The 16,558-nt window shown below is 48.8% G+C and overlaps 8 protein-coding genes across 8 annotated transcripts; 5 read left to right on the top strand and 3 right to left on the bottom strand.

Moving 5' to 3' along the window:
* The first annotated feature begins 79 nt into the window (after positions 1–79).
* Positions 80–1,922, top strand: BKA67DRAFT_544424 (leucyl aminopeptidase). The gene is made up of 2 exons (XM_046101265.1): positions 80–726; positions 787–1,922. The coding sequence occupies exons 1-2, from the start codon at positions 523–525 to the stop codon at positions 1,807–1,809; spliced, it is 1,227 nt and encodes a 408-aa protein (XP_045963560.1). The 5' UTR covers positions 80–522; the 3' UTR covers positions 1,810–1,922.
* Positions 1,923–2,318: 396 nt separating this feature from the next.
* Positions 2,319–5,329, top strand: BKA67DRAFT_544419 (uncharacterized protein). The gene is made up of 4 exons (XM_046101264.1): positions 2,319–2,969; positions 3,017–3,123; positions 3,181–4,510; positions 4,568–5,329. The coding sequence occupies exons 1-4, from the start codon at positions 2,550–2,552 to the stop codon at positions 5,039–5,041; spliced, it is 2,331 nt and encodes a 776-aa protein (XP_045963559.1). The 5' UTR covers positions 2,319–2,549; the 3' UTR covers positions 5,042–5,329.
* A 169-nt stretch (positions 5,330–5,498) lies between these two features.
* On the top strand, positions 5,499–6,834 carry BKA67DRAFT_652658 (kinase-like domain-containing protein; the record flags this gene model as incomplete). Its single annotated transcript, XM_046106206.1, has 3 exons — positions 5,499–5,780; positions 5,841–6,355; positions 6,417–6,834. 3 exons carry the CDS (start codon positions 5,499–5,501, stop codon positions 6,832–6,834), a joined length of 1,215 nt encoding a protein of 404 aa, XP_045963558.1.
* A 145-nt stretch (positions 6,835–6,979) lies between these two features.
* Positions 6,980–8,056, bottom strand: BKA67DRAFT_652657 (uncharacterized protein; the record flags this gene model as incomplete). The annotated part of the gene is made up of 2 exons (XM_046106205.1): positions 6,980–7,614; positions 7,684–8,056. 2 exons carry the CDS (start codon positions 8,054–8,056, stop codon positions 6,980–6,982), a joined length of 1,008 nt encoding a protein of 335 aa, XP_045963557.1.
* Positions 8,057–8,886: 830 nt separating this feature from the next.
* Positions 8,887–11,739, top strand: BKA67DRAFT_615713 (alpha-1,2-mannosidase family protein-like protein). The gene is made up of 4 exons (XM_046105435.1): positions 8,887–9,301; positions 9,357–9,802; positions 9,856–10,819; positions 10,869–11,739. Exons 1-4 carry the CDS (start codon positions 9,099–9,101, stop codon positions 11,668–11,670), a joined length of 2,415 nt encoding a protein of 804 aa, XP_045963556.1. The 5' UTR covers positions 8,887–9,098; the 3' UTR covers positions 11,671–11,739.
* Positions 11,722–12,801, bottom strand: BKA67DRAFT_13252 (uncharacterized protein). Its single transcript, XM_046095015.1, has one exon. It carries the CDS (start codon positions 12,513–12,515, stop codon positions 11,772–11,774), a length of 744 nt encoding a protein of 247 aa, XP_045963555.1. The 5' UTR covers positions 12,516–12,801; the 3' UTR covers positions 11,722–11,771.
* A 619-nt stretch (positions 12,802–13,420) lies between these two features.
* On the bottom strand, positions 13,421–14,272 carry BKA67DRAFT_633865 (uncharacterized protein; the record flags this gene model as incomplete). Its single annotated transcript, XM_046105632.1, has 4 exons — positions 13,421–13,635; positions 13,720–13,917; positions 13,993–14,170; positions 14,222–14,272. The coding sequence occupies 4 exons, from the start codon at positions 14,270–14,272 to the stop codon at positions 13,421–13,423; spliced, it is 642 nt and encodes a 213-aa protein (XP_045963554.1).
* Positions 14,273–14,876: 604 nt separating this feature from the next.
* BKA67DRAFT_13212 (NADP-dependent oxidoreductase domain-containing protein) lies at positions 14,877–16,270 on the top strand. The gene is made up of 2 exons (XM_046095010.1): positions 14,877–15,436; positions 15,530–16,270. Exons 1-2 carry the CDS (start codon positions 15,194–15,196, stop codon positions 16,178–16,180), a joined length of 894 nt encoding a protein of 297 aa, XP_045963553.1. The 5' UTR covers positions 14,877–15,193; the 3' UTR covers positions 16,181–16,270.
* Positions 16,271–16,558: the final 288 nt, after the last annotated feature.

Raw genomic sequence — 16,558 nt, 5'->3', positions numbered from 1 at the left:
GCAGTTGATAACATAAGTTAGATGGATGATATTTTGCAGTCGTACCTGACCTAGTCTAACAGTACAGAGCCGCCGCTCTAGCGCCCAGCACCCGCTAAGTTTAGCCTGGCGGAGTGGCATTTATGATTTGGCCCATGTGATGCTGGAGCGGATACGTCATTAGTCCTAACTTAGTTAGTCCCCAACGAGCTACCCCAGATAAGGGAGGTGTCGCATGCGTGCAGAGCCAGAGAGCTTGAGAGTCAGTGCATGTCAGCATGTCAAGTAACTGTAATCGGGTATGTTCGCAAGCCCCCACCGCCCTCCCCGGTAAGGCACGTCCCCCTAACCTACAGTAGATACTGTAGCACCTCCCCCCCAGGCACCGGTCAACTGTCGCAGCTTATCGCGTGCTTGGGGTCGGGGCGCTTGCACCCACTCACCTTCGTTTGAAAGGCATCCAGCTCGAAGGTAACTTGAGCTTTACACCTACAGCATCGAGACACTTCTCACCCAAATTTACTAAAGCCGATAATCTGAACTATGAGGGCCTCCTTGTTGACTCTCCTGCTGCCGGCAGCAGCCACAGCCCGTTTCATTGAAGCAACCGAGATCAACAATGTCATTCCTTATCCTGAGGGCGTGCTTGGGGATGGATCCAAGGAGTCCTCGGAGAAGTTCCTTGTCGAGCTCTCTCCTGGCCAGACGAGATGGGTGACCGAGGATGAGAAGTGGGAGTTGCGCCGAGTAAGCACTTGATTGAAAACATTGCCGGGGAGCATGTCTTACTAACCGCCGCCGCATCAGAACGGCCAGCAATTCATGGACATCACCGAGCACGGCGGCCTCGGCTCATACCATGTCAAGACCAACGCAAAGCCTGTCTTCCCTTCGAAAGTCCACCTCGAATCTGAGATCAAGCCTCTTCTCAAAAACTTGACCAAGTCGCACATGAAAGATCATCTCGAGACCTTTACCGGCTTCCGAACTCGTTATTACAAGTCCGATTACGGCCGACAGTCATCCGAATGGCTTCTCAAGCAGGTCCAGAGCACGATCGAGGACGCAGGTGCTGATGAATATGGCGTCGCTGCAAAGCACTTTAAACATCCATGGGGTCAGAACTCCATCATTGCCACCATTCCCGGCAAGTCTAATTCGACTGTCGTCATCGGCGCGCACCAAGACTCCATCAACTTGTGGCTGCCTTCCATCCTACCTGCCCCTGGCGCCGACGACGACGGCAGTGGGACAGTCACTATCCTGGAGGCCTTCCGTGTCCTTCTGCAGTCGCAACATGTCATTGAGGGCAAGGCCCCGAACACCATCGAGTTCCACTGGTACTCCGCCGAGGAAGGTGGTCTCTTGGGCTCACAAGCCATCTTCTCCGAGTATGAGAGACAAGGGCGTATCATCAAGGCCATGTTGCAACAAGACATGACTGGTTTCGTCCAGCGCACCATTGACGCTGGCAAGCCTGAGAGTGTCGGCGTCATCATGGACTATGTGGACTCTGGCTTGACTGCTTTTATAAAGAAAGTCATCGAGGCCTACTGCGACATTCCGTGGGTAGAGACGAAGTGCGGCTACGCGTGCTCCGACCACGCATCTGCTTCAAAGGCTGGGTATCCTTCGGCATTTGTTATTGAGTCCGAATTCGGTGAATCTGACAACCACATTCACGGCACAGACGATCTCATTGATTACCTGTCTTTCGACCACATGCTACAGCACGCGCAGATGACCCTTGGTCTTGTGTACGAGCTTGGCTTCACCGATTTTGTGAAACTGGAGAGTAAGTCGGGCAACTCAAAGTTTGGCGAATTGTAACATCTTGACTAGGTTGGCGACGGGGGATTTTCTTCTGCAATTCTAAAATGAAATATATACTCGTCTTCAATATTGATTCAATCCATATTGCGATAGTTGAATACACTCGGACCAACGTCATTCAAGTACTCGTCTACTGTAGTCTCCGACTAACTTCCTGTAACTCAATCTGCAAGTGACCCCTGCAGTCCAATCATGCCTTGGAGATGGCTGTGCCAACAAAGTTTACTGGGCCAATCAGTGCTGTCGTCGTCTGACGTCATGAGTTGGCTTTGAGTGTCCCGGCGAGAGGTGAGCAAATCGACTGCGGGTGTCAACTCGGTGTTGGAAGATGGTGGAATTTGTACCTGAAGTTCTGTAGTGATGGACTGGGGTAGCACTAAGGTTGTATAATTCATTGCCAAGAAATCAAAACGATGATTATATCCATGTCGATGGATCTAGATCTCTGTCATTCGGAAATAGTGGATCTAGTGTTTCCGGATGGGCGGCACAGCCTCTTGCATAGTATTAGCTTGACCCTGTCAAGAGTGACGCAAGTAGCCGCATTTCTTGGCATTAGTATCTTCTAGGGGCCAGTTCCTGGATTTTGCACCACCATCACGGCTCTCGCGGCACCTACATAATGTCTTGGTGCTGCCGCTGTGCCATCAAGCAGACGAAGTATGACGATCCTGCATTTCCCCACTAGCTGCCATTGTACTGCGCCGGTTATTCGTGAAAGTATATGAACCACAACCATGTCGTCCACGGACCAGACCGGACTGCCAAAGCTTGGCAGTGTCCTCTATCAGGCCTTTGTCGAGTTTCCTTATAGTGCTTATTCAGTTCCCCGAGTTCCTGATCAGAAGAAACCCCTAGAGACCTCCGCGATGGCACAGGTAGATATAGGTACTGCGGGCCTGACAAACTTTTCTCTCGACGAACCTCTGGCTCGCTTCTGCCAATCAGATGATAGCGTCTCAGCACTTCTTGCGCAAGATCCAACGTTGTCACCTGGCCAGGCATGGAAGAAGTTATCTCATCATTACAAGAACAAGTCCCATGAGACGCAAGACATTAGGGACATCGGAAAAGGCGAAGTCACAGACGAGCAGCTCGAATTGGCTTTCAGATGTGGAAAATGGGGCAAAACTCGGCCGAGCAGACTTTTTCTCAGAGTAAGTCAACGCACTTGCTCTGGATCCGTGTTACTTACAGTATGAAGCTCTATCACGATTCGCTATGCACTTTGAATGACAATCCAGCGCATGGTATGGCTGACCCGTCATTGTTGGGAAGCAGTGGTGTCGCGCCGCTTGCTATACTTTCGGTGTAAGCTTCTTGTACTGACTAGCACTTGGGATTGCCTGCTAAAAAGAAAACCTTAAGCATCCCGGACATTGTGAGACACATGTCGAACTTGATCGTTAGGGCGGAGAAAGAAGTCATACTTGCCACGAACTTTTGGCAGAACAGTGCTGCTTCCAAATTTATCACTGATGCCATGAAAGAAGCTTCTCGCCGTGCTGGCGAGCGGGGCACCAGGCTTGTCATGAAGATCATCTACGACCGAGGAAGTCCCAGACAACTTTTTGAGCCGCACTATATCGTGTCGGAAAAGGAGTATACGGGCAAAGCCGTCGGACTACCGCATAAGCATGAGATTCCAAATATCGATCTTGAGGTCATGAACTACCATGATCCAATGCTGGGCACATTTCACGCAAAGTTCATGATTGTGGATCGCAAGATTGGCATCGTACAGAGCAATAACATTCAAGACACCGATAACATGGAGATGATGGTCCACGTTGAGGGTGCAATTGTGGATGGACTCTATGACATGGCACTGTTAAGTTGGCACAAGAAGCTTGATCCACCTCTGCCTAGTTACAGTACGCCGGCAGCTCAAGGTGGTCTAGGAAGCTTTACGCCCAGTTTCGAATCGATATTCACTGCTCAGGGCACGCTGAAAGGCCACGGCGTTACAATCGATCCTTCCAGAATTCAGCGGAGGGCTGCTCCTTATGGCCTCGGAGCTGATCATATATTGTCGTCCAGCCAAGGTCCCTCTTCAACAGAGAACACTGTACCCGCGTTCTCCTCTGCTGGCAACGCTTCTGCTGTAAGCGGTGGCGAAAACGGCAACAACCACGGTTCAGGTATTGTCTCATCTACAGGTGCTACTGATTTTGGGACTGAAGGATATCTCCGGACTGGCGAGCAGGCCGTGCCACCACATCAGATTAGCGAACCAGCAAATGGAGCTTCGCTTCCTGAGCACAATCATGACGACCCACATTACGACATTGATATTGCCGGCGAAGTAGCACGGGTACAGGCAGCCGTCTCAGCTAAGCCTGGAGAGTCACAGATGCAGGCTATCACAAGACACCTCAACCACACCGTCAACAAGGGGTTCAAGGGCGATGCGCCTGAATGTGATGCAGCGGATGAGATGACACCATATATTCCTCAACCTACCCACGAACCTTTTCCTATCGCGCTCGTCAACAGATTTCCATATGGCCCACCAAACCATAAGTCGGTGTCGAACCCCCAGAACGCCTCATGGTTGTCAGCCTTTCGAAATGCTGAGAAGAACGCCTTCATCCAGACGCCAACGTTGAATGCAGAGCCATTGATACCAGCTATCATTGAAGCGTGTGAGCGCGGAATCGATGTATATTGCTATGTCTGCCTTGGCTACAACGATGCGGTTCGTACACCTCCCAATGATTTATTGTCTTAGTACGAAATACTAATTGTAAGGCAGGGTGAACTTCTGCCAATGCAAGGAGGCCACAATGAGATGATCGCCGCACACCTTTACAAATCTCTCTCGCTCGCGGCACGCCAACACTTGCACTACTTCTGGTATGTAGGAAAGGATCAGACGCGCCCGATAATTGCCGAACACAAGAAACGCTCTTGTCACGTTAAGCTCATGATCGTGGATGAAAGCATCGCTATTGTTGGGTCTGGAAACCAAGATACTCAGAGCTGGTTTCACAGTCAGGAGGTCAATATCATGCTCGAGAGCCGCGATGTGTGTACCAGTTGGATTGATGGGCTGAGGCGGAATCAGAACACGCATAGGTATGGTGCATTGAGCCAGGAGGATGGGGTATGGAGAGACCCCAGTGGGAAGGAAGCCGAGGGTGCGACGGGGGCAGACCCTGGACGATTTAGCTGGGCTAAAGGTGTTGTGGGTGCGGTTCAGAGGTTGAAGGGTACGGGTGGGTTTTAACAAGTATAATAAGTATTACGGGTTGGCGAAAAGGATGGGAATAAGGCGTTTCGTTAACGGAGTATCCGGTATTTGGAGCTTGTAAATACACTTACTTGGTACTATACTTCCTGAACATTAAAGAAAGGCTTCAGCTTGACTCACAATTTTTTTTTTGTAGATCTTCGGCTACGTGGTTATGCAGTTGTGACTACATCAAATTGGGAGCTGCTAATTGGCCGGAAATGGTGCAATGTAAGCTTTTGTGAGTCACTATATGGAAACATACCACCAGGTATTCGTTCAGTCCAGTTTGCCTCTACCACACCCGGTTAATCCCTGAATGCATAAAATATTATCGATAAAACAAAAGTTTCATGGAGCAAGATGGGAATCTACGCCATCAGGAACAAAAAAGAAGTTACCATAAGACCCGAAGGTGTTTTTACCTCCACATATGGGGTAACACAACAGTGACATGGATGTAAATAATGCGAACATTAGAGCACCCAAGTCTGCTCAAGAAATCGAACACGATATACTCGGGGTCCTGTTTCCTACACCATTCGCCTGTGCTAAGCTGACAGCGCTGCCCCAGGGAACGACCAACTTTGTATTTCGCGGCACGTTGACAGAACCCGTCCCAGTATCGTCTGACGAAGACCACGCAGTCTCGGAAAAGATCGAAACGGTCATCGTCAAGCATGTGGAAAAGCACACAAGGCTCAATCCGGCTCTGCGGCTTGATAGTCTTGACGGTGTAAGCGGAACCCCATTGACCCCTGTTGCACTTTTTAATCTGCTCACATGACAAGGATAGTTCGAGCCTTCGATTTTGAGTCATCTGAGACAATTCCGATGGGAGGAATCTTCAGGTTCAACCTCCTCCGCTAAAAGCTCATCAGGACAGCTGGGCGGACATGTTCGAGTCCCACACGTACTTTTCGCCGGCCAAGATACCTTTGTCGTGGAAGACTTCGGCCAAGATACCAAAGACATGGCCGCCTGGCTCTTGGGGCCGGAACCTGAATTACGCCACAAAGCGAAAAGCGTGGGACAATGGCTTAAGGCCTTTCACCGCTGGGCCATAGAGCCAAGCCAGGAAAAGCTTGTGGCAAGATTAGCAGAGAACTCGGCAATGGGTGAGTTCAGGATCGACATCATGTATAGAGGCATCTCCGCAGTGTGCGAAAAACTCGGTCTGTTGGACGGGGATACCATTACCGCTTTTAAAGAAGTCGAAGCCCTGATTCTGCACGAATTTGCAGAGCGGGATCCAGGCAAGGCTACGGGGGAAGAATGGGGCCCGATTCATAGCGACTTCTGGACTGGCAAGTATGGCTTTGCATGTCGCGAGTATGTGATTGGTGAGAGATAGCTAATCACACGAATAAAGTGTCCTTGTTCCAACACCAGAAGGATCCGGCAGAAGGCCCTATTTCTCGGTCATTGACTGGGAATTCGCCCATCTCGGCTTCAGAGCATATGATCTTGGCCACATGACCGGCGATCTGATCGAAAAGCACCAGCTTGGAAGACTAGATGGTTTTACCGCAGCCTTCGGAGGATTTGTGGAAGGCTATAGCAATATAAGCAGAGATATGGCATTCCGTACCCTCATCCATGCAGGAGCACAGCTTATATGCTGGTACTTTAGAGGACCGAAGAAAGGGCTGCATGACGATGAAATCCGCCGCATCATCAAGTTGGGGAGAGACATGATATGCTATGGTATCAAGAGGGATGAATATTGGTTCCGTGACAACGGGTTTGGTCCTATTATATCTACTCCACACGTTGAACAGCAGTTATAAGTTGCCTTCGGCCATTGGTCTTGCACCAAATAACTGCCTCCCGTCAGATCTTTGGGCGCAGTCGTTTTCTTGGAGGAGGCAGATTGTTCGGCTGGTGGAAGATGCGACGGATGCGGATGACTGGGCACCGTTCAAATGACGATGGTTAAGAGGGAGGATCGAGCGAGTCGTTGACACATTTAATGTACCCTGGGTCGCCCAGGAAGTAGTGCTCAGAGATTTCGAAGAAATCGACGTTCTGGGACTCGTATCCCAGCATTCCCAGCTCCTCGAGCTCGTCCAAGAAGGCATCCATGTAGCCCGAAATAATCCGTCCGTCGCACGCGCGCCTGTTCGCTCCCCGTGCTTCTTGTTTATAACGCTGTTGGGCCAATTCATCTAACCATTTGAAAATATATATCATACGCCTAGCAGGCTGCCCTCGATATTCTACAATTCCATCTGCCCAGCCATGTTCTTTTCGTAAAAGCCCCTCCCAAGGGGTTCTGAGAGGGTGCTCGATTGTGTACCCCGACATAGGTCCACCCCAAGTCTCCGGCCCCTTGACCCGGTTCAAGGAATTGGTAACGGCATCCGAAAGGCTCGCGGGAAAGTAAACAGTCAATACTTCGCGAAGATTGTAAGGCAGGAAAAACGTCCCGTAGAAAACACCAAAGCCACCTTTATAAGGCAGGTGCATCAAGAGAGTCCTCCGCACCCGATTCTCCTCGACAATTTGCATAAAGCGCTTGGACTCCTCAGACTCGAGGAATTTCGTCCTGCCATTGTTATTGTGCCATTCTGTAGAATAGTTAATCTCGTTGATCGGTGATGATAGTTCTCATTCTATAAGCACAGGTGTTGACTCACCAATTACGAAGAACTCAGGAGTAGGCGTTTCCTTGCTTTCTTGGCGTAAAATTACGCGGCAGCCTGGGTGCCGACGAACATGTCGCAGAATGTCAATCAGCTCCAACAATTCTGCGGCATCCTGGAACTCGGAGCCCTCGACGCTGTACCATTCGAGGACTGGGCCTCCTGGTGGGTTCTCCCGCGCGTTTGCCTCCGGCTTTGGCGGCGGCGGCGGCTTTGCTGCCGTATTCACATGTTTGTCTCGTCGCGTTGCTGGGTTTTTGGGCGTTTTGGATTGCGGAGCCGCTCTAGTTCGTTTCCGAACGCTCGAGGTTGCTTTAGAGGACTTGCGGCTGTGATTTTTGGACGCCGACCGTGTCACGGGTACCATGATCACATTTGCGGTATGGACCAAGTGCTGCGTGATACCTTGAGATGTGCTGGAGTTACTGTTCCTTTTGAGCACAATGCATGTACATCCCGGTAGAAGAGGTAAGTAAGGCATCGGCCAACAGCTAAAATAGCGATAGCTTCCTTGGCAATACGGATACCTTTAGGTTAGCTAGCTACTTAAGATCGGGGAGCCGGTGGGTGGAGTTGTCAGGGGTCACTTACATGTAGTATTATAGCCGTTGATCCGATTTCTGGTTGGAGTTGGCTATTGTAGGCCCCTTGTTTTCGAATGTAGCTAGATCAGTGATCCAACTTTCCTGCGTCTTATTAAATCATTGGATACTGCTTTATATGCAAGGAAATCCATTAACTTTGGTTGTGCATCACATTAGCCCTTGTTCATATCCACCTTTCAATGCCAAGCGTGTGAACTAGTCTTAGAAGAACAAGAATGCCGAGCATCGCACCCCAATACTGGTACTGAGGAATGTGACTTTTAGTAGTAGAACAAGTTATCAAAATTTGTATTGATCGAGGATGCTGACGGGGAAAAGAATAATGATTCAATCACAACAAGCCGGCTGTGCCTCGTTGCATCAGAAACAAACAACGATAGCATGTTTGCGCTCTCGCGTAACAGACCGGAGGACTACAGTACTCATCCTACAGATTCATCTCTACATAGCTACCATGCCACAATTCCGTGCACTTATACCGCTCAATAGCGGGTACTGAGTAAAGTGCGGGGTATGACTCCACTAACTCCAGTTTCCAGGATCTTGGAGGTATGTAAGAAACCAAGGTCACCTATGTGGATAGGAGCTGGGGAGGTTGGACATGATGTTCGGTAACAATTCCGGCGACGGCCTTCGGTATATTCCACGATGATATCATTCGTCTCTTGCTGTTCATATAAAGGTGGTGTACAATCATGTACTGAGGCATCAGCTTTTGTTGTCGCTACCACTCAGTAACACTAGAAGACCTCGCTGGTGGTACCTGGATGTCACAGCGTACATCGGCCAACCTTCATCCCCACCATGATCATATCTCACCGTCTCAAGTTCTCTATACTGGCGAGTTGTGTAATAGCTAGTCAAAAAGTTACAGATTTTACTCAACATGTAAACCTATTCATTGGCACTGAAGGTCCGGTACCGGGAACCGCATACAGCGCTGGAAATGTCTTTCCAGGTGCTTCATTGCCATTTGGAGCTGTGAAGGTCGGCATTGACACTACCAGGTAAGCGAATGTGTCTGAAAATCTGAATTCAGGATTCCGTCGTCTAAAATTTTAGGTGGAATGTATCTTTTTCGGCCAATGCGGGCTATACCCCTGATGGTAATGTTACTGCCATCACGATGCTCCATGAAAGTGGGACGGGAGGTGCACCGACGTACGGTCTAATTCCTCAAATGCCGATAACGACCCTAGATGGCGTTAATCTGTTAGATAATCTCACTTACATGCAGCCACGAGTTGGCGAGGACATCGCTTCAGTCGGTTACTATCAAACGCGGCTTGAAAATGGTGTCACTGCCGAAATCAGCGCTTCAATGCATGCAGGCATCATTAAATACCAGTATCCAGAGTCGGGCCAGCGGTTGGTCGTGGTTGATCTCAGCCATTTCATTCCAAGCACCGGCAAGAAAGAACAATGGTACAGCAATGGTTTTATCGAGAGAAGTGAAGACGGTTCGTGGTATTCGGGCTATGGTGTATACCGGGAAGGTTGGGCTTGGGGTACATTCCGTCAAGACCCATCTGAACAAGTTTTATCGCTGACAATCCATTAGGCGGCGATTTTAGGGTTTACTTCTGCGGCCATTTCGATACGACCCCCTCAGAAGCTCAATTATTTTCCGGCAAGGCTACTGATCCGTACTGGCCTAATACGACAGATGCGCGCCCTACTCTTACTAGTGAAACAACGATTCAGGGGGGTACCATAGGCTATCAATATGCGGACCGTATCGGTGCACTATTTGAGTTCCCACACAATATCACAACCATTACTTCCAAAGTCGGTGTTTCATGGATTTCAGCTGATAAAGCTTGCCAGTTCCTCGAAGAAATTCCTGGATGGGATTTTAATGCCACTGTCGACGCAGCTAAGGACCAATGGAACACAGAAGTACTCTCCAAAATCGATGTGAAGACAGCCAACCAGACAAGGCTGGAGATGTTCTATACTGGTCTATATCATGCGCATCTTCTGCCCTCAGACCGCACTGGCGAAAACCCTAATTGGGTCTCCAACGAACCATATTACGATGACTTCTACACCATCTGGGACACTTTCAGATGTCTGCATGCGTTGACAACTCTTATATTGCCAGACAGAGTAGTAGGAATTGTTCGTGCTCTGATAGATATATGGCGCTTTGAGCGTTTCATGCCTGATGGCCGAAGCCACAACGTCAATGGGAGAGTACAGGGCGGCTCGAATGCGGATAATGTCCTAGCTGATGCTTACGTCAAAGGTCTACAAGGTGGCATCAATTGGACCGATGGTTATCTGGCCATGAAAACCAATGCTGAATTACAGCCATACAATAACTTCGACTTTGAGGATCCAACTGGAAGCACCAAAGAGGGCCGCGGCGCGCTTCAAGACTGGAGACAGTATGGCTATGTCACGCCAAACCGTGGGCGTTCGCTTAGCAAAACTACGGAATATTCTCATAATGATTTCAGTCTGTCTCAGGTCGCGAAAGGTGTGGCGCCAAATGAAGTTGGACTTTACCTTAACAGGTCGAGGTTTGAACTCTGTGCTCAACTTTCATATGCAAGGTCTAACTCGCTATAGGGGTTGGCAGAAGACGTGGAACACAAATGTGACATCGCTTAACTTTACCGGCTTTCTGGCACCGACTTATGGAAACCGTACCATTCAAAATTACGATCCGTTGAGCTGTGGTGCATGTGAGTGGAGCTCTATTTCCTACGAGGGCGTACCGTGGGAGTACAGCTTCAGCTTCCCTTTCGATATGGAGACACTCATATCTTTGATGGGCGGACAAGAAACCTTTGAGTCACGCCTTGACACGATGTTTATCCCTGGTCTGACGAAATCGAACCAGGGAGGGAATAGCGCAGGTACCACAATTTTCAACCCAGGCAATGAGCCGAGCTTCATGACACCTTTCCTCTACAATTATCTCCCACAACGACAACATAAGTCTGTGAAGCGATCTCGAGAAATCGTTGATCAATATTACAACACGGGACGCTCAGGTATTCCGGGTAACGATGATGCTGGCGCAATGTCAAGCTGGCTCGTATGGAACCAGATTGGCCTGTATCCTGTCGTGACTCAGCCGGTTTATCTGATCCTTGCCCCATGGTTCGATGACATTACTCTCAAGCTTGGAGACGACGGATGTATCCTAAGGGTCAAGGCCAGTGGATTGGAAGATGGTATATATGTCCAAAGCTTAAAGGTCAATGGTCAAGATTGGAACCAGAGCTGGGTCAGCCATCAGGATCTGGTCAGGCCGGGCGGCGAAGATGCCTTATTAGAGTTTGAACTAGGCCCTGTCGCTACACTTTGGGACTCGGGAGATGTTCCACCTAGCCCAGGCGCTACTAGAAGTCAAAATTTGACTTAGTCTAGTCTAGTCGAAAAAGCCATGCACGATACATAATGAGAGAAACAGGAAAAACATAATCTTTTTATGCGTGCGCAGTGCTCTACCGTATCGCGAATCTATCAGTACATGTATCCTTCCATGATATCGACGTGCCAAATTGCCAAGCCTGTCATGACGGCCATTATCTCCCAGCCTTTTCTCTGGTCTTCTGACGTGCTCTCTTCAAAGAAACGGAATCCAAATATTTTCTTGCTCCCTGACTCACTATATTTGGACCAGGCAGCAACCACTTTATCAGCTTTTTCTGCGCTACTGGTACTCGAGGCATCGCTGTTGCTACCGCTGAGACGAACGAGTTTCCAACCATAGTCCCTCAGCCCCAAGCTGCGGACTTGCTTGCCACGGCTTGGACGCCATTCAAATACCTGCCGTTCTTGTCCTTTCGCATTCTCTCCTGCCTCATTCTCGACCGAGAAGGTGTACTTTCGCGAGCCCCTTCGAGAGCTCACCTTTAGTCCCTCGGGGTTAGGTGGATAAGAACTTCCTGTCTGTATTTGGTATCTGTCCCCATCCGGCGCTGCCTTGACAGACGCAACGATAGGGCTGTCTTGGCTGGCATCCGCGTGTAGGACCACATTGGGTTGACCTGGGTCTAGCATCACGGTTCCTAGGTCTATGTGATACAGCGGTGACGACTCCTCCGTGCCAATAAATGCCGTGAAGGGCCGTACAAGGCCGGTTTTCTGATATATGAAGAATTGTGCCGGGAAAGCTATGTTCCTTTGCAATGGCTCGTATGTAGGTAGGCTTTGCTCCCTTGTAGATTCGTACGAGGGAAGGTTGTCATGGTCGATGTGTGCCATTTTAGTGTAGGTTGGTAGAGCCAGAGATATGAGACAGCCGCAAAATTGTCCATAAGGATGCTATGTGATGCTTGGCGATGCATATGCTTTATAGTCCAGCAGAGCGCCACCCAATTTGGCATTTTCCCTCCATTTTCAGCTGCCAGAAAATTGACTCATAGCCCGGTGCATCACTATTGGCTGTAAGGACGACTATTTTTGATATATGTTGCGCGTCTCCACTAGTTAGTGACTAGTCAGAGCAGGCTTGCATGACGGTGCTGCCTGGTCTCGATATGTAGGATGCCTTACGGTCGGTCATCTTCAAAAGACTTTGTTTTTCCCACTTGTTTAAGGCAGGAGTTTGCGGACCTATCCAATCAAGAATATTGGCGGTGGGTCGCATACAGCTACGCGTACCACAGGAGACTGAGACTGATACGGAATTATAGTGACTAGGTTAGGTCAGTTGATTAGTCACGCAAGTACTCGCGGCTTATTCCTCGTCAATCCGCCAAAGCTGACGACTTCTGATAGGCACCAGATCTGACTCCAAAATGGGACTGAAAGTCTCCGCGTCAAGATTGTGACCGTAATTTGCCGGTCCAAATCCGCTCACCGGAGGGCACCAATCAGCATCTGATATGCGTCACTGGAATGCTGCGTGCGAAACTTTTGGCAACCATACAGACGCAGGTACCTCATTTAATTAAAAACAAAGGGAGGGAAAAATATTAGCCAATTAGGACAACTCAAATACCGGAAAAGCCTAGCAACGGTGACAGACCCATATTTTGTTTGAAAGCAGCCAAGTTGTGTCGCAATGACTTACGATATTTCTGACACTTATAATGCATAGCACCAAGCCAGGCAACAAAGGCCACATTGGGATGACATACTACATGGCCCGCCAAGCCAAATTACACTCAGTTAGTACGAACAACAATACTATGGTTGTCCTCGCTATCGTATTTCTCACAGGTCCCTGCCTGCACAGCGGGCCTAGCAGCTATCCTGGAAATCCATCCTAGTAAATTAGGGAAAAGTCTCATATCCTCCTCGGTGGACCCTAGACTTTTGTATGCTCTGACATGCGGCCAAGTGCCTATATCAGCTATGCTGTATTTGCCGATTCCCTTCCCTGCCAACCATCAAGATGCTGCATCTACCAACGATAGCGCGTCAGCATGGTTTACTTGTGTGATCCGGCGCGATCTAGACCTACATGGCGAAGGTTCTGCGGGCTTTCCATTGAAATGCCGAGTCTGTCCTTGAATTGGGACAGCTGCATGCCAGAAGAATAACCACTGTAAGACCTGGCTTTTCTCTTCTGCTGAGTTGAAGCCAAAATGGTCATCACTGTCGTAGTGTTCTTGTATATACAACAGAATGGCTGAACTGTCCATGACAGAAACTGCAATATCTTTAATATTGTCGTACAGGACCGGTACTCTACCTGCTATGGGTTAGTATTACTTCTCCGCGGTCTCGTTCATACAGACCAGGAGCAGACTACCGTTCGGGTCCAGCCTAAGAAACCATGTCTTCTTCTGCTCATCCGTCTCCAGGTTGATCAGATGCATCTCCCAGCAAAGCCTACTTGCAAGTCGAAGTTCTTCTAGCAATATTTGGACTTTCTTGCCGTTGGGCATGTTTTCCGTCAAGAGGTGTATGCTCTATTGTCTGTGAGGACCCAAGCACTGATAATACGCGTGTGCTTCGCGTACCTTGGATTCTGTTAGCCGTACAGGCAGTCGGAAGGTACTCGATACCTCCATCTAACCTATTACTACTACGAGGTAGGAGCACTTTCGGAAGGTTGAGGGAAGTCCTGGTGTGAAGCGATGAAGCAGGGCAAGTCTAGAAGTCGTCGTAATTCATACGCAAGCTATGGATCAATCGATGTACTGCAACTGGATGTAGTACGAACAAGCTTTAAGAATAAGCCTATTCGTCTGTTCCTCCAGGAATTGCCGAATCAACGTTTCGTGGCTGCCTAAGTTTGTGCAGGGGGCCTTGTCATGTTTACAGTGGATAGAAATTGCAGTATAATAGCAACAAGGCTATAGGCCCCATAAAATCGACATATTGTCACTACTGATATGAGCGATTATCATTCTAAAATCAGGCTTCCATTTATTTTCTTATTCTTTTCACAATGCTCATGGTACCTGCCGTTCAAGGCCTTGGTAATCGGTCGTGTTAGCGAGCAGGTTCGCAGATCTTTGGGACCGTATGTTCTGCTATACTCATGGACAAGAGCTTACACTCAGCCGCTTGTTTAAAAGGACTTTCCAAGTACAAGTAGTTGGTATCTTCGGTATCCACCCGGGATATCTATTAGCGCCTAGAACAGAGGATAGCTTCATCCCTCGTCCGTATCACAAACACCATCAATAAACCTATGATTAATCCCATCCGTATTACGTGTCCATCGACAGGTTTCTTACTTTTGTATTCACTGTGGATATCAAGTCCACAAGTGTGCTTAATATCCAACTTTAGGCAGACATAACAAGCGACCCTGGTCAATTACCCCGCCTACCAAAGTTGTGTTAAACACTGACTGGCGTTTTGAACCTTTGGGACCTCATGTGCTGTGCGGTCAATTGTGTTTATGCTCAGCTTCAAGCCCATGATCAACTACACATAGATAGCACTTAGGGCCCTCCTGTAATTATCGAAGTGCACCTATCGAGATGGACGAGCACATTGAGGACACCGGTCCACCGGTTTTGAGGACCATCCACAGCAAACCGTTGCTGATATACGGAACATCTCGAAAGGAAAACCGGACAGCGTTTCTTACCGAAACGGCTTTGAATATCGGGTTCACAGCTGTTGATACAGCAAACTATCCGCCCGCCTATAAAGAGTCTCACACAGGCGATGGTATCGCAGCAGCTCTCAAGTCTGGCGTCGTCAAGCGGGGAGATCTCTGGGTAAGGCAAACCGCATCCGCCATAGCTGGTCCAACCAGTCGGTCTTGGCGAGACGGACGACTGGTTCACTATGGGATTTCTAATGTTCAATAGATTCAAACAAAGTTCTGCCCAGCTTTTGCGATGCCTCGCGACCAGCTCCCATACAATCCAGATCAGAGCATCGAAGGACAAGTAAAGGAATCAATCCAACAAAGCCTAGAGAATCTGAAAGTCGAATACCTTGACGCATTCCTACTGCATGGACCTTACCGCGATAACGAGGACAGCATTGCCGCATACAAAGCTTTCGAGCAATTTGTTCCGCATACCATCAAGCAGCTCGGCGTGTCCAACGTGAGTCTACAACAACTGAAGGCCGTATACGATGCAGCTTCTGTCAAACCCACCATTGTGCAAAACAGGTTCATGCGCGATACGTCCTATGACATTGAGGTCAGACACTTCTGCGCAGGCCACAACATCACGTACCAAGCATTCTACATGCTTACGCACAATCCCGAGCTGCTTGCATCAGACGTTTTGGCATCGGTTGCTGAGAGGTTAAACATTGAGAAGGAGGTGGCCTTCTACGTTTTGGTTTTGAGTCTCGGGGATGTGCAGGTTCTCGACGGTACGACGCAATCGGTGAGGATGAAGGCCGATCTGACGGAGATCACCTCAATATTCAAGAACGATAGAACGATATCGGATCTCAAGCCATTTGTTATCGAGTTTAAAAAACTATTACAAACGAGCGTTTGAATAGCTGATATATTTCTTGGATATGTGCTCTATTATACGCTCACTCTCTGTCAAACGTCGTAACATGTCGCGAATAAACTTAAAATGATCGACTTAAAGATCAAAAGGTTTCGTTTCATTCAAAATGGCGGCCAGCATTCAGTAGCAAGTAAAGAGATAACTACGATGATAAGGACAATGATTTAGTGCCTAAAGGTGATGCGAAAGAATATATACTTACTTCGCAGGGACTGGCACCTATGTGCATAGACGTCTTTGGCCCTTTTGGGTCTTTCTAGGGGTGGGTGCCGTTTTGGCAGATAATGTTATACTAAATGTGCTGCGAAGCATTGTGCTAGAGTTTGCAATCGGACGAACTGCAATGTCATCTCAGACCTG

The sequence above is a fragment of the Truncatella angustata genome, assembly GCF_020726525.1.
Source record: "Truncatella angustata strain MPI-SDFR-AT-0073 chromosome Unknown BKA67scaffold_1, whole genome shotgun sequence".
NCBI classification, from domain to species: domain Eukaryota; kingdom Fungi; phylum Ascomycota; class Sordariomycetes; order Amphisphaeriales; family Sporocadaceae; genus Truncatella; species Truncatella angustata.
The sequence above is the reverse complement of the archived record's forward strand: the minus strand, read 5'-3'. Positions and strand labels throughout refer to the sequence as shown.

Excerpts from the sequence above, each read along its gene's own strand:
- BKA67DRAFT_544424 (XM_046101265.1), top strand. The coding sequence starts at position 523 with ATGAGGGCCTCCTTGTTGACTCTCCTGCTGCCGGCAGCAGCCACAGCC. Across the intron at positions 727-786 it reads AGAAGTGGGAGTTGCGCCGA|AACGGCCAGCAATTCATGGA; the intron begins GTAAGCACTTGA and ends CCGCCGCATCAG.
- BKA67DRAFT_13252 (XM_046095015.1), bottom strand. The coding sequence starts at position 12,515 with ATGGCACACATCGACCATGACAACCTTCCCTCGTACGAATCTACAAGG.
- BKA67DRAFT_544419 (XM_046101264.1), top strand. The coding sequence starts at position 2,550 with ATGTCGTCCACGGACCAGACCGGACTGCCAAAGCTTGGCAGTGTCCTC. Across the intron at positions 3,124-3,180 it reads CCGCTTGCTATACTTTCGGT|CATCCCGGACATTGTGAGAC; the intron begins GTAAGCTTCTTG and ends GAAAACCTTAAG. Across the intron at positions 4,511-4,567 it reads GCCTTGGCTACAACGATGCG|GGTGAACTTCTGCCAATGCA; the intron begins GTTCGTACACCT and ends ATTGTAAGGCAG.
- BKA67DRAFT_13212 (XM_046095010.1), top strand. The coding sequence starts at position 15,194 with ATGGACGAGCACATTGAGGACACCGGTCCACCGGTTTTGAGGACCATC. Across the intron at positions 15,437-15,529 it reads TCAAGCGGGGAGATCTCTGG|ATTCAAACAAAGTTCTGCCC; the intron begins GTAAGGCAAACC and ends AATGTTCAATAG.
- BKA67DRAFT_615713 (XM_046105435.1), top strand. The coding sequence starts at position 9,099 with ATGATCATATCTCACCGTCTCAAGTTCTCTATACTGGCGAGTTGTGTA. Across the intron at positions 9,302-9,356 it reads GTCGGCATTGACACTACCAG|GTGGAATGTATCTTTTTCGG; the intron begins GTAAGCGAATGT and ends CTAAAATTTTAG. Across the intron at positions 9,803-9,855 it reads CCGGGAAGGTTGGGCTTGGG|GCGGCGATTTTAGGGTTTAC; the intron begins GTACATTCCGTC and ends ACAATCCATTAG.